Here is a 16,615-nt window from a genome sequence, read left to right as displayed (position 1 = left end):
GCGGGGCGAGCTGTTGGCATAATGAATACAAATCTACACCCTGCTAAGTAAGCGAACATAAAAAACACACACACACACTGAAGAGTAAGGAAATCTTGCAGCTAGAAGAACCGCACGCCCCAAAGCTGAAGCCAAAGACACATAAAATCAGCAACAATTTAATAGCAATTTTTACAGCGTGTGCAAAACTCATTTCCAACTGCAGCTTCAGTCGCAGCTTCAGCTGATAATGAAGATTAGTTGAGCTCGGCAGTTTTCCTTTTGCTTGCTCAGGATCTTTGGGCAACAGGAAGTGGGCTCTGCTTTTAATGCGCTGCAGCTGCAAACGGAAAACTGCAACTGACTTAAACAAGTTGTCAAAGAGGGCTAAGAATTGCTAATAAAAGAAAAATTAAATGCCGCTGGCTCGTAAGTGAAAAGTTCATTAGACGTTCGGGGGGCCCATAAAAATTTCTAGCAACGTGTTGGAAATTCAATTTGTAATTGTGGCCATGAGCAACTGAGCACTGAAATTTTTACCATCCTCAAAATTGACTGACGACTGTCATACGAACATTGACCTCTCTGACTAAATACACACACAGCTCACACACACATGTGCCTGTGTGTCTATGTGTGTGTACAGTCGATTGGGCGTGCGTACATGAACGTGATCGCATAATGAATAACTTTCAAATTGAATGATCAAACACCAAAAGTAGAAGCTAAAGTTCTCTCTCTCTCTCAGTCTCTTGGTCTTTTGGCTTTTGCTTTTGGGTGTCATAAAGCTGGCGAGGCCAACAGCAAACGAAATAAATAACAACTTCAAGCTAAATACAAATAAATAAAGACAACAAAGCTCTGCCCAAAGTGGTTAGAGCCAGCACCAACCAAAAAAAAATAACTAAAGAATCATTCAAACTGGGGTCACGCGCATCGTAAAATGTAGACAAACAAACTAATGAAAGTTACAACCAAATTAATATGACAATAGCTTAAATGCTCTTAATACGAGTGGCTATCAATATAACGGCTATTAAATGCTCTATAAATAAATAGCAAGCTTATATAATTTACATATTATAGCTTTATCTTTGAGCATCAGTTTTAGCTAGCAATATTTTTTAAATATGCCCAGAGCAAGTTTTATATTTTTTTAATTTATGTTAAGCGTATACTTGATTTTATTTTAGTAATAAATAAATGATTTTATTTTAGCCTTTAACTCCAAGTAGCAATATTTTCAGATATTCTCAGCTTAGTTTTTATAACTTATTTAATTTATATTCATGGAGCATTAATAGATCAATAATTTGTTTTATTTCTTAGCTTTAAGTAGCTATTTTTTTAAAATTCTCAGCTTGATTTTTATATTATCTATTTCATATATTTAAATTTGCTCACTTGATTTAATTTATATTCTTAAATTATAAATTACATATTTTTTTAAATATTCTCAGCTTGATTTTAATATTATTTATTTCATATCTTTAAAGCTGTTCACTTGATTTAATTTATATGCATGTATTTATAGTAACTTTAGTAGATCAATAGTTTGTTTCAACATTTTCATTTAGGTGGTAATTTATATTTAAATATTATCAGCTTGCCTTTAATTTTTTAGTATTTATTTAAGCTTTTTACTCCAAGTATCAATTTTTTCAAATATTCTCAGTTGTCATAAGTTTTTAATTTATTTAAAGCTCTGCACCTGATTTATTTTATATGCATGTATTTATAGTAACTTTAATAGATGAATACCTTGTTTTAACTTTTTTATTTAGTTAGTAACTTGTTTTTAAATATTGTCAGCTTGCTTTTCATTTTTTTTTAATTTATTTAGAGCTATTTATATGTCAATATTTTATTTGTTTTTTACTTCAAGTAGCAATTTTTTTAATATACTCAGCTTGGTTTTTATGTCTTTAAATTTATTTCAATATTATTTTATATATACATGTAAGTAAATAATTTACTTTAGATATGAGCGCTAAGTAGTATTTTTTTTTTTAAATATTATTGCTTGGTTTTCAATGAAAACTTTTCGTATATTTAAAGCTTTTTGCTTGATTTAATTTCTATTAATTTATGATTGACTTGCTTTCATTTGTAGCTCTCAACTTAGGCCATGTACTCTTAGTTAGCGTAGCTTAATTCAATCAAACAGTTTGACATGATTTTTTAATTAGTCTCAGCGGCATTTTGATAGCTTGAAAGTTTTGGTGAACCTGTTTGTAACTTTTATTTGGTCCCAACTGTAGTTTATGAAAATCAAAGTGGGGGCGTTGCTTTGCTACATCAGCTAAACTTATTAACTATATAGATTCTATGCTTGATACTACAGTTTGATACTACAGTCGAGACATAGATACACACACACACACACAGCAACAGCAGCAGCAGCAGCGTATGCATAACTCAGAGCGTTTCGTTTCGTTTCGTTACTCGATTTGCACAATTCTCATTCTCATCAATATTTTGCGCACGTTGCGACATTTTGTCAATATCTGCGCCAATGATCGCTGCCGTCGTCGTCTTCAGCTCCTCCTACAAGCGCTGCCAGCACCTTCTATATCTTTACTATATATATATGGCTACCTCTCTGGGCTTTATTGCCATATTGACTGTTGACTGGTGCGCGAGCGTCGTTCAATGATTTTTTAATTGAATTCTAAAAGCGTTGTCAGTTCTCTCTGCGCTACGCGTTGGTATCTCCATAAGTTAAGTTAAGTAAAGTTAAGGCAAGGCATAAGCTAAGGTTTTATTGAGGCTTTGAAGGTGCTGCCCCCGAAAGCCGCAGCGAGAGAGAGAGCGAGAGAATTCAACCTTGTGGCATGCCATGAGTTTTTTTTTTTAAACCTTAAACAAGTCGCCAGTTGAACTCGCTACTTAATGTACAAGACGCACTTTGAAGTTGCCTTTGTTGTTGTTTTTTATTGAGTATTTTTTATATATTTTTTCGCGCGCTCTTGGACTTGACAATTACACGGCTATTTTTTATTGTTTTTTTCTGTTGCTTTGTTTCAATGACGTTTGTTGAATTTGTTACAGTCATGGTTAACACACACACACACACATACGTACGTACGCTTTGTTAGCTTATTTATTTATGTTTCGTTATTAGCTGCAGTTCAAGTGCAAATGTCATTAAATTTAACATTATATTTTTTTATTAACAAATGTCGAAAATGTATGCAAAAAATGAACTGAGCAGTCACCTTTCGACTTTAATTAATATCAATTATTATTCAATTGGCAAAGGTCACAAATTTCAATGAACTCTTGACTTGAGGCGGCGGCTGCTTTTTAATGTTAAGCATTAGCTTAAAAATTAAAATCAATTAAATTGAACTTTAGTGCGCGAAAATCTTAGATGAAGTAGCTTGGAATTATTTTGCAATTTAAACTATATTTTAGTTGGGAATTCTTAGAAGTCTCTGGCTGACCTTAATGATGGAACTTGGCTGCGTCTAGATGCTGGCCAAACCTTTGACGAGCAGCGAACGCGCAGGAATGCCAAAACAAACAATAAACATAACTCAAAAGAGCGAGAGCGCATGAGAGAGCGACGCAGCTGAAGTTAACGTCAGGTGAGACGTCGACGACGACGCTGACGACGACTTTAACTTATTATCGATGTGGCTCAGTTGTAAAGCTGATGAATAAACGTCGCGACGTGCCCAATGCCCCCAAAGCACTCACTCCCCTCACGCTAGTTCCCCCCCCTGCGCTGATCTTCGCTCCAAAGGCAGTCAAAGCACAAAAGGTGCGGGAGTCGTTTTGGGTGACAATGGCGGCTGTAATTGAGTAACGAGAAAGAGAGAGAGAGAGCGAGAGCGAGTAGGAAACTTTGTGACGCGTCGAGGTTTATTTTATTTTTGTGCTTTATTTGCGTATAATTTACACGTTTTGCTCATTTGCAATTCTAGGCTCGCGAATGAAACAAAACAAATGAATTAAATATGCCACAAAAGGGGGCGCGAAGAGCAAAAACTGCAATGGCACGCACAAGGGCAGACAGCAAAGCGAAGCGGAGCGAAGAGAGAGAGAGAGAACTAAAGACACTCACGCACAGTCAAAGAAATTTAATTGGCACAAGTCAGAGCAAGCGCCTTAGCTTATCCTTTGAGAAGCGACTAGAGAAGCGCAGCAGAATATTTTTCACCAAGTGACATATTAAACTTGAGCAAATAAAATTAAAGTTAATATTAAATGTTTTTATTGCATTAAATAAAAGCTAAAATTTATTTAAAGCATAACTTTATATTTAAATAAAATAATAAAATATGTAATAGCAACAATTCTTTTGTTTTAAGCTGTTAGCTTGTTATTTAACGTAAGCACTTAAAGGGCTAAATTTCTTGCAGTGCATTCTCGGCTTGAATTCAAGTGAAATTCCAACAAGTGGCATAATTGCGCCCTGCGGCGGCTACCGTTGGTGCGTTGGGGCCAAAGTGGCCATCGATAGCCATAGCAGGCAGATATTAAGTAAACAGCAGAGATAGAGAGAGCGAGAGAGAGAAATAAAGAAGCAGCAGCAGAAATCAGCAAATCATAACTACAACAAACAATAAATAAATGCATGCAATGGGCCGCAGCAAAAGCAAAAGCAAAAGCCAAAAGCAGTCAAAGAGCATAAAGAGCAACAAGTGTGCGTGTCTCAAGTCGTTTAGCTGCTGGCGTCGCTGCCGCTGCCGTCGTCGTCGCTGCTGCTGCTGAGTGCAAAGTTGAGCAGACATAATGAATGCAAAGGGGAAAGAGAGCGCAGAGTCATCAACGCGCGAAGAGCGCGCAGCGTAGCAAAGATTAAGGCAATGCATAAATTTAAGCGCAGCTCGCAATGCGCTTTAAGCAGCTTGCAAATGAAATTAAAAATCCGTAATTTTTATATAAAAAGCAGCGCATTTCAAATTCGTTGCAGCTCAGTTCTCAGTCTCAGTTCCAGACAAGTCAACATTCCATGGCCATTTGCAGGGCATAAGTTCGCGTCAAAGGTTTCCGAGAGTCGTTGCAACAGCGAAGCAAAAAAAAAATAAAGTAAAATACAAAAAACAAACAGCGTGCCAAAGAGTGAAGCGCAACAGACAGACAGACAGACAAAAGGTTATAAATGCAGTGAGCTGGGCTCATATTGATATAAGTACTTGTTGTTGTTGTATTTGGTATTAGCCACTTGGCCAAGAAGCAGCAGCAGCTTTGGCTGGCTACAGCACTGAGAATCTTTTGCCGACTCGTTTTGCATTTTAATTTTATTTCATTTCATTTTATTTTTAGTTTTGTTTTGGGTTCATCATCGAGTTTGTAATGCTGATCAAGTGTTGGCTGCTTGATTCTTGATTTTTGATTATTTTAATTTTTTATATACATACGTGAGTGGCCCCGGTCAAAGTCAAAGTCGCAGCTTGGCTCATTTTATGGCTTGGGTGCTTTTGTTTCAAAAACTGTTTGAGAAATTTGCATGTGTGTAAATTTATTTAGGGCGTGGCAGCAGCAGCAACAAAATGCTGCAGCTTAAGCTTCATCTTATCGCTCCCACATCTTATCATAACAAAAGGCATAATTATAAATTATGCAAATAGCATTTGTTGTTGTTATTTCATTTTAAAGCTGCTGCTGACTTTTACTTGTAGCGAATTCTCGTTTTTTGCAACTGCGAAAAGTCAAAGGTGAGCCCCTTGGGCCAAATGACATCATCAACAGCCAACAGTTGCATACAAAAGTCATGCACAAGTGACTAATACAACAGCGAAGCGAACAACAAAAAATTAAGTTCTCAATAATAATAATAATGTCAAAAAGGCAAAGTCAACAAAGGTTGTGCCTCAGCTGCTGACCAGAGCTACAAGAGTGTGAAACCGAAATAAAAATAAAAAGCGTAAAACGATAGTTGAACTTTCAACACTTGGACTGGTGTAGACTGCAGACTCGAGACTCGAGACTGGGTCTGGGTCTGGTTCGCTTCGCCCATTGTTGAGGTAGTAAAAATAAATGTGCTTAGACAGTTGTCTACAGGGGCTTAACTGGGTCTAGTCTCACTTACCGGAATAACACCAGGCTGGCCATACTACTGTTGTCTCGGTATCAATTTCCTTCATTATGGTGGGGGGCTCAACATATTGTCAAAACCACACCGCACCGATTTGATTTGTTTAGTTTTTTGTATTTTTTTCAGCTTCCTCTATGCGCCGCGTATCCGGAAATTGCCAACAGCAGGTGTTAGAGCGAGAGAGCGAGAGAGAGAGCGCCTGCAAGCGAAAGAGACAGAAAATTAGTTATAACATTATTTATAAATTTTTTGCAATTGGTCACTTCACTGCATTGACACGTTTTTTTCTCTTTTCTTTTCTTTTCTTTTCTTCGTTTTTCAATTAAGACCCCAACTCAAGCTTGTTAGCCACATTTTCAACTTTAACCATTTATGTTGTTAATTTGTCTTGGCATAAAAACAAAGCAAAAAAAACCAAATTGTTGTGTTTACATTTTGCTGTTGCTTTTGTTAATGTCTTTATGTATTTTTGCACGGCTATTAATTGCTTATGTCTGAGCTTAGGTGTCGGCTTGATTAATTCACTTGTTGTTATTTCTATTTGCTTTTCTTTTTCTATTTTGTTGTTGCTATTGCACTTTCAATATTGACTATTTAAATCACTGACATTTGGCCTACTAGTCTACAGTTTTGCATGCACTGCGAGCTCTAAGCAAAACTTGCTAATCCAGCTGTCTGCATTTTAAATTCCCCCCCAATCTATTTAATTAATATCTTAATTTCAACATTGTTTTTAAACTGCTCAAATTTTCATATTTTTAACATTTGTTTAATAACAAAAAAAATACACTCATAATAATAAACAAATTTAAGGTCGCCTTTTTAGCTAATTGCATATTTGAGCAGCTTTTTTGGCATTTGCTTAAACGAAATTTCTTTTGTTTTTTATATTATTTAGTTCATTTTTTTTTTTTTGTGTTTTGTTGATTGTTGCCCATTGGTGGCTTTTGTTATTGTTTTTATTATTATTACTGTTGTTGTCGCTGTTAATTTGGCATTTCTAATGACAAAAAGATGCAAACGAATTGACAAAAGTTGCTGCGACCGAATTTGATATACACTTTGGTATTTAATTATAATTAAATTTAATTTGCAACTTAGGAATTTTGTATTGCATTTGCAAAGGTTAAATGTCAACTTATTGTTTATTTTCTGTTAATTTTGTATACACATGTCTGTATAATTATTTGCAATTACACCTGTTGTATTTATTTTTAAAATCACTTTTATTGTTGCTGCTGTTAACTGCATTGTTTTTGTTATTTTATTGTTTAAACTTTTGTGCAGTTGCTTGCAGTTTTTGTTAAAAAAAAACCAAATCGTTGTTGTTTTATTTCCGCCCCAAAATAAATTATTTTTAAACGCTGCGCTCCTCTTTCGTTTCGATTTAAGTTTTTAATGAACAACACGCGTTGAATTTCATTTAACTGTTGTTATTGTTGTTAATATTTATACAAATTAGCGACGCTGCAACTTTGACCTTTAAAAAAAAGTGTGCGAATTGATTTGCATTTCACATTTAGCCGAACGCGCGGGCTACTTACGTTATTAGATATTAAAGCGGGTGCATCTGACAGATACAAATAGACGACGGCGACGGCGACTGCGGCGACGACGACGGCGACGTCGGCATTTGCGTGAGCTGCTATATATTTTATTTTTATTTGCCTTTTTGTGTGAATTTTATTTAATTGCCAGTCACGTGTCACGTTTGACATTTGCCACAGGCTAGAGGCGACACACGTGAGAGAAGTTTAAGCTGCAAGCATTTTTTACGCACAACGTTGCGTATACTTAATCCTTTGCAGGCTTATTGTGTGTGTGTGACTAATTGGAATTAAAACTAGAAAACAACGCAACGATCTTTTGCCTTTTTTTTGTTTTGTTTGCTTAAACTTTAGAGCGAGCGCAATTCGCACGTCACGCCGGAGCAAACGGAAACGTACTGAGCACCTGAGCACAACAAGCAGCTCCAACTCGCAATGGGGAGCAGCCTCAGACGTCGCGCTAAAGTCAACACACACGTGTGAGAGCGCGCAGCGAAGAGAGCGCAAGAGCGAGAGAGCGATCACGCGTAAAGAGCGCGCGCGCTAAAGAGCGAGACGCTTTATCAGTTGTGCTGCTCGCTGCTTGGCGCTCTCGCTGCTGCTGCTGCTGCGCTCTTTGACTTTGGCGCAGCTGCAAAAGGGTTCACTGAAGGTCAGCGCGGTTCAGAGTTCAAACTGCAGCATTAAGTGCGAGCGCTGCCATTGAAACTGTAGAGAAAAAAAAACATACAAACTGCATTTGATACTTTGGCCTCCAGACAGTCAGAGCGAGCGAGTAAGAGAGCGCGAGCGAGACAGACAGTCGGTTGTTAATATTGCGACTGTTGTTTATGCAGTTGTTGTTATTCCGTTGAACACACCTCGCTGTAGAAACATATGCATATTAATTGCAAATGCAGTCATTTCAATTGAAAAAATATCGCTCGCCAATAATTCCAATGTAGCGAGCATAACACTCGATATCCAACCTTTGTGTCATGACATATATATATATATAGATACAGTCTACAGATGCGCCGCGCACTTAACCCAAACGCCAACAGAGCAGCCAACAGCAGAAACCAAAAAAAAAAAAATAAATAAATAAATAAAGCAAACAGGCGGCCAACGCGACCGACCAAACGACCGAACGACCTGAAATATTTTTAGAACGTCAACAGCACACAACATGCATATATAGAAATTGTCGATCTGCGCACTGCCTGCTGCTACGTCTTGCCCCACTGTGCGGCGGCAGCGGCAGAGGCAGCTGTAGCAGTTTTTTTAGTGTCAGCCTGCTGCTCCCACTTTGCCCCTCGCTTTGGGGTTGCGACTCAAACGGGACGACATTTGTGCCAGGGCGCTGTCCAATAAAAGCTAAAGCTACGCAGAGCGAGAGAGCGCGCAGCAGAGAGAGAGAGAGAGAGGCGCAGACTGAGTAAGGTCAGAAGGTCTGTGATCTTTTCTGCGAATTGTTGCAAGAACAAAAGCGCAACAAAAACAAAAGCAACGAACGACATATGCCCAGACTGTAGACTATATGCATATATCTCTTATATATAGCGATTTCGATTGGGCAGCTATTAAATTTGTATAATAAATCAATTAATAAACTCTTAACTAGGCGATAAGTTCTCCAACTCTGGTTTATGCATAAATGTTGCTAATATTATAAACTAATTATGTATAGAGGGAAACAGCGAATTTCGCGTATTTTAAATTGCAATCAAAAGTTATAGTTAGGCATAAATTTGCTTATACAACATAAAAAACGCATTTGTATATATATATTGTATATATATGTTTATCTTTAGCTTTATTTGCCTGTTAATATGTTGGCAGCACTTTGTGCTGGCAAAAAAGCCAAAAAGTCAAATGACAAGACGCAAAACAAATACAAAAGTGAAATACACGAGGCGTATGTATCTGTATCTGTATCTGTATCTTTCAGCTAAAGCTGCATATATATAGACTTATATACGTTGAACGACATCCACGCAGCACATCAATGAATCAAAAATACAGCAACAGCAACAAACTGTGGCACGAAGGTGAGAGGGCGCAACATCTTTTCTGACGTTGACAACGCCGCCGCCAACAAAATTGCCAACTTTTCTTGATGAGGGGCAGCAGCAGCTTCGCATGTGTATTGGTGTGTATTTATGCATATGTGTGGGACGATCTTCAATGTTGCAAAAAGTTGCGAGAGAAAATGTTTGTGTTGTTTTTTTTTCTCATTTTTTTGGGACGCATCGTATGCAAAGTTGTTGTTGCCGGTTTTTACTTTTTGGCCAACACGCGTCAAAAAGTGTTGCAATAAACAAAAGCTGCAACAGGCTACCAATACATATACACATATATATATGTATGCGAGTGCAACCTGTTGCCATTTAAGTTAAATTTTTATGTCGCGCTCTCTCAAATTGATTGTTAACAATCGCTAATGAGGTGTTAGCCAGACAGTTAACTGTAGCTGCTAAAAATCAATAAATAAAAGCTGAGAATTGAATGAAAAGTTCAAAAGGCAGCGGAGCTTAATTTACAAACAATTTATATGCATATTTAGTTAGACTAAGCGTATAAATAAAAGTCAAAGTATTTCTTTAAAAGTTCAAAAGTCATTGCTTTAAATTTTGCGTAAGTTTTTATATTAAAATAATTAATTAAAGCCTATTCTTGCTATTATTATTATATTATTTAATTGTTATGTATTTTATTTGCTATACTTTTTTATTTTATTTGTTTGTTGTCCAACTTGACCTGCATTCCAGCCTTGCCTCATAGCGGTAAATGCAGGTGTCACTACATCGAAGTACAGTTGCCACATAAGCAGCGACCTGACCTCTGCCGCTGCCACAGCAAACTCCATTGCATTCGATCTTTGTCGCCATGTCTGGCAGCATGTGCCGCAGTCTTGAGGCTTGAGACGCTTGTGGCAAAAACTGGTGCAAAGACTTCAACAACACGCGCGAGCTGCCCACACGGCTGCTGCAGAGACTTGGGCTTGGAGTTTGGCTTGCAACACGTCAGACTGACTGTCTGTCTATCTGTCTAACTGATAGAGTTGAGTTGTAGTTGTGCTGAAAACTGAAAACTTAAATATATATGCTTAAATTCTAAGTTAGACGCTGCTAGTTCAACTAACTATAAGCTACTAATTTGTTTAAACAATTACGCACTCTTTTCTCTCAGTGCATGTATTATATGTATACAATATACGCAAGTACATACTATATTCAGATTGGTTTTGGTATTCACTTTTTTTCAGTTTGAACTAAATGAAGTGAACTCAACGCCGCTGCTCGCTGCTTGTCGCTGTCATTTTGACTGTGCGTGTGTGTGTGTGTATCTCTGTATCTGTGTGAGGGCAAACGGGCGTTCGTTTGAGGTCTGGCAGCGGTCGCCTCGATGTCGATCGTTTGCTTGGTCGCATGGCATTAGCATTTTTCAGTGTTGTTTTATTTTTAGATGCGCGCAAAAACAAAAAAAATACAAAAAAAGCACCAACCACACATACATGCATACACTTAAATTGCAAGTGTGTGTGTGTGTGTGTGTGTGTTTGCTGCTTTGGAGGTGACTGACTGACTGACTGACTGTCAGACGGCATTTTTCCTTCTTTTTTTTTTGGCTTTTTTGACAAACGTCTCTGACAGCGCCCAACGACAGTTTGCACCACATTCTCGCATTCAGATTGCGATTCATATACATAAGATATACCCGTTTACCAGCTGGGATCAATTGCTTAACATTTTGGCTGCAATAGGTTTGGGTAGGGCATTAAGCGCAGTAGTAAAGATTGATTGCCAAAGATCCAAAGAGAAAACTCAAGCAACATTGTATAAGAATTTGCATAGCAGCTTTGATTAACTGTAAAAATGATAAACAATTTAGTATTTTGTTTACATATTTGGTTCATCAAATTTGATAATAAGTAAAATCAATAAATTGGTTAAATAAGTGTGCAGAAATATTTTTATAACAATTTATTTAACATTATATAATTCTATATATTCTCACTAAATATTAAATTAATTTTTATTTAATTTATTGCTGCCTAGGCTCGCATTGCTCTCAATTTAACTCAACTCTACGCTTCAGCTTACATTGACAACTCGGCGTATACTTAATTTTTTGGTTTTCGTCGTATTCACAATTGCAGTTAACCTTGAATTGGCGTTTTTATTCATGCAACCCAACTAATCTTTCATCTACATTTCGCATTGTAGTATATTTTTTTATTGCCATTGCAGTTCTATAATTTATATCTCAATCTTAACTGATCCCAGCTGCTGCACTTGGCTCCAGCCCATTGTAAGCAAAGTTCACATTTCAGCAAACACAAAAAATACCTTTGTAAAAATATAAACACACATTGGCGCGCAGTTTAATTAAAGTTCAGCACCCATACAACCCACTCCGACAATATCACGACATTTGCAATCATTAACAACGCCCGAGACTGAACCAAAGCTCAACTCGCTCAAAATTGAGTTCACTTTGGAGCTTTTTAAATTTTTTTTGGCGTGGGCGTCAGGGCGCAGACAAATCGTTGAACTGCAAAATAGTTTGGCATGTTTTATTTTTTAGAAATCAGCAACAAAGTGGGATGCTTATGGATTTATGATTTTAAAAGGCGGCAGCAGCAAACGAAGACACTGAGCGAAAATTTGGCAATTTGCTGATTTAATATAAAAATTATTTAAGCTGCTGTTTATGTTTTATTTATTTATTTATTAATTTTTTAACATTTTTTTAATAAGTTACTGCTTGAAAATAAAAATTATTTAAGCTGCTTTTTAAATTATAACTCAACTAAAGTCAAACTTTGATGTACAATATTTATTTATTAATTTCTTAACATTTTTTTGCGTGTATTGGCGGTCAACGTCAATGATTAACCCCCCACTGAACGTAAAGTAAATAAAAAACGAAGTAAAACAAACAATGCGACATAAATATGATAACAAGAAGAGGGGGAAGCGAAAAAAAATAAATAATAATAATAAACGGTTCACATAACCGTACGCTCAAGCGATCTTTGATCTGCAGCTACAACTGTCAACAGTTGATACCATAAGTAAGCGCACATGACAAATGCAAGATCAACAACAAAAGAGAGAGAGAGAGCGACTTGCTTATGAATCCAATTTTTGATCGCTGCTCAATTACGAAGGGTGATCAAACAAACTCTGGGCTGTGATTCTTTAACAAAAAAATAAAAAATATGCTGACAATATTATTTTAAGCAAAAAAGAGTGGCAAAGTGCGAGTACATAAAGCATCATCAAGTTTCAGTTTCAGTTTGGGGGGGGGAGCTTTGAGTTTTATGCGAGGATCGTCGACGTCGAAAAAATGTCGCAGTCAGCGATCTCATCTTGAATAAAAAAAAACTGAACTGATCTTAAGTTACGCTTGAGGGAGAGCTACATGAAGTACAGCAAACGAGTTATGCTGAGGTTTATTTTTTAGTTGTGTGTAGGTTCGTTTGTCTCTTCGTCAAATATTTGCTAATAACATGAAACGGCAAAAAGCCAAAGAAAAGATCTGCTGAAGAGCCGAACCTCCAACTCCTCCTCCTCCTGCTCATCCTCCGCTCTGCTGTTTGTTATCATTAGCATTTTGGGCTTTACGAGTGTCAAAATTGTTGTTGATTGTTTTTGAACTTATCAAGTAACAAGGAGTTTATTGTTAGCTAAGCAGTAATCTTATAGGTATATCCATATATAAACATATGTCTGTGTTATATGAAGAGCTGAACTTGCGCTGAGTTTGCGCATTCAACGGAAGTTGTCATATTCTTGCTAAAGTTTGAAACATTTGAAAATTTGAAAGGCTGCGTTACTATTTGTTTAATTTAATTTATTTTGACCTAAGCGAACAATCGAAATTGTATTGATGCGCTAAATAACATAAAAAAAAAACACAAAAACAAATACTTGTCTAACCTGTCACAATAAATGAACAAATATTTGGTATTTCGATTTCATTTATACGAAACAACAACAACAATAAGAGAATCGAGCAATACAATAAACACAAAAAGTGAAACAAATGCTGGGCGTAATAAAAGTTACACTGAGAAAAACAAAACTAACTCTAATTACTAAAATTAAATTATTAAAAAATTAAATTAAATTTTTATAAGCCTCAAAATATTATAAATTCATTAGAGGCAGAGTTTAAGATTTTCTTTTAAATTTTGCTATTAAGCTTTAGTTTTTCGCAGTGCATATTTTCATATTAACTTGAGATAATCTCTAAGCCAAACTGCTAAGCATTGTAGTATGTTGCATATGGAATTTAAATTCTAAAACCCGTTGACCCGAACTCGTTGATCCACTTTGAGCCAAAAATTCATAAAGGTTATGCTTTGTTGTTGCTGTTGTTGGCCGATGTTGAAAACCTTGAAACAGACCGACAAAGTTCAAAAGACATTCGCCTTTCAGTCAGTCAAGTAGGTGAATGCATTGACGTCACGACGCATCCATCTTCAGATTTAAGTTTTATATATCGAAAGAGTCTGAGTCTGAGTCGTCAATACGCATTCATTAGGTCAAAAGTTGTAAGCAAATTTATCGCGCGACATTTGCATAATTCGAATGCGATAGATACGGTAAAGTTACTACTACAATTTTAAAATTGGCATGTTTGTTTTCATAAATATTGTGGCTTTCATAGCTTTTAACATATATTTACATATATTTTTAATGAGACTGACTGAGCTTTAGTTAAACAAAAGAGTGTAAATATAGAATAAGGGGTTGGAACTCTCTGCTTTGGGGCGTATCCAAAAATAAAAGCTATTATTTAAATATTATTTGCGCGTTTTGGTTAAATGTGTTATAAGCTGGCGACTTAAAAGGTTTACACATTTTTTGCGCTATCGCTTATTAAGGGATTTTATCGCTAAAACGTGCTAATTCGCGCATAATTATAAATATTTATATGTACGAACACCAAAGCCTTTGTCTATGCAGAATATAATATATTAGAGGCTTTTGTTTTTCAAATTTATCTAGCGTATTTATGAATGGAATGCCAAAATTCAGATTTGAGCTGAGATTGTAAATCCACGTTGTATTCTAAGAGAAAGTGTTACAATTTTACACAATATGTAGAACTAGAATCCATAGATTACAATCGGCTGTTCTATTGTATTTATTTTAAGCCTTCCAATTAGAGTTTGACGCATAGCAAATTAATTTTTTACCAACTCAACCCTTTTGGCTAAAACAGTTGGCGAATTTAGCACTGAATCACTAAGCAATTCAAATTAACAGACAAAAAAGTAACTGCAATCAAAAAATGTAAAGAAATTTGCAGGTAAAGCAGAAACAACAACAGCAACAAGTGCGCTTATCAGCTAAAGCAAACGCAAGCGCCGGATATGAGCGCCACTTAAAAACTGGAAAAACAACAACAGCAACAAGTGTGTGTGTGTGTGTGTAAGAGAGCAGAGAGCGCATGAGCGCAACACTCGGCAAGGCAAGTGCTCTGCCTCTGCCGCTGCCGCTGCCTCTGCTGATAGCAAGTAACAAAGGCTGGCGGCGTGTCAGGTAGCGCGACGCTTTAACACAGACCAATTAATGAAAGCGACAAAATGGCAAATAATACGAGTAATAATGTGAAGGGTATGTAAAAGGCGTAAAAGCAAACACACAAAGCAGAGACAGAGAGAGAGAGCGCGAGCACATGCGGGAGAGCGCGCGCGTCGCTGTCAACGTTAACTGCGGGGGCAGACGCTGCCTGTTATTTTAATTTTTGTTTTCTGTCTATGCGCGTGCTAGTTTGTAATAAACATTTGCGTCGACGTCGCTCGCGACTGCAGCGTCAGGCAGCAATATTAACGCACACTAATTGCAAACATGCGTCGATGCTGAAAGCTGCAAGCTTTGTCAACGCGCCGCAGTCGCTGCCGCTGCCCGTGCGTAGTTCAATCAGTGCCAAAGCCAGCTTGTTAGCTTCTCTGCTCTGCTGCTGCTGTGTGAGCTTTGCAAGTGTTTTACAATTTACAGTTGCGCACAGCGTACAGTTTGGTTGAATTTGCTGAATCATTTGTTTATTGCCAAATCAAAAGTATGTTTGTATTAATTACCGTTTTAAGCTGCCCGTCAACTGTTGCGCCCGTCTGTCTGTGTATGTGTGTGTGGAACTGCCGTTAGTTATCGTTGAAGCTTCATAAGTTGCTGTCAAACACTTCAATGAAAATTTTATGTAGAGCAATTGATAAAACCGCACGCACACACACGCGCACACACTAATACACTGATATATGTACACACTGGGGGTATCAACAACACTGTGGCTCACTTGGGCTATTTGTACATAAAAATTAAGTACAATAATGCACTGGCACTTGTTGTTGCTGTTGGTGTTGCTGGTTGTTGGTTTTGTATAAAGTTTCATTGATCGCCGCGTTTTGATTAATTGTTTAAATTACATTTATTATTATTTATTATTGTTTGTTTTTGTCTCACATTCACATTCATGCAAAACGCACTCGTCGTCGTAGTCGCGCTCGCGCTTAGAGAACAGAGAGCTGTGGAAAAAAGCTTCGGCCGAAAGCTGCGGCAAAACCCAAGCCCAACAAACGCCGATATCGAACCGCACTCGAGAGCTTCGCAAGTAAAACTGAGTGGAGCAGAATTTTGTTCGATCCACTGCGCCTGTTTCTCTGACTTTGGGGCCGCTGCCGACGTCGTCGTCGTCGTTGTCGCTCTTTGCGCGTTTGTATGAATGAATTTTTATAAGAGAGGCATCAGCTGCACTTAAGAGCGCTCATGTGTGTGTGTGTGGGTTAAGAGAAAGGCAGCAGGTTGTTTATTTTTAATTTCTTGCGCATTTACTATTATAATTATTATGCCTTGCTCATTTATGCGCAGATTTGCTTTTAATTAACTAATGATTGTTTTGGATAAAAGCTTTAATTTTAGTAAACTACTTCCTGACTAAGTCACTAGCACTTTGTGCAATTGATTCATGCTGCAAATTAGAGTGCAGCACTTGGCAAATCAATTAATTTATTTACTCAGCGCCAAAGAAACTAAACAATTAAGCAAAA

General features: G+C 37.0%; 1 protein-coding gene across 1 annotated transcript in view; it reads right to left on the bottom strand.

Moving 5' to 3' along the window:
- The window catches only part of LOC108607924 (homeobox protein 5), a 49,091-nt gene extending 32,926 nt beyond the window's left edge, over positions 1-16,165 (bottom strand). The window contains exons 1-2 of the mRNA XM_033294957.1: positions 15,650-16,165; positions 6,020-6,224 (exon numbers count right to left, since the gene is read on the bottom strand). Of these exons, the coding sequence (XP_033150848.1) occupies positions 6,020-6,074 (55 nt within the window). The 5' untranslated portion in view covers positions 6,075-6,224; positions 15,650-16,165. The remainder of the gene's footprint in view (positions 1-6,019; positions 6,225-15,649) is intronic.
- Between the last annotated feature and the right edge of the window lie 450 nt (positions 16,166-16,615).

The sequence above is a fragment of the Drosophila busckii genome, chromosome 2L (assembly GCF_011750605.1).
Source record: "Drosophila busckii strain San Diego stock center, stock number 13000-0081.31 chromosome 2L, ASM1175060v1, whole genome shotgun sequence".
Classification (NCBI taxonomy): domain Eukaryota; kingdom Metazoa; phylum Arthropoda; class Insecta; order Diptera; family Drosophilidae; genus Drosophila; species Drosophila busckii.
This window is presented reverse-complemented; position numbering and strand designations above follow the sequence as displayed.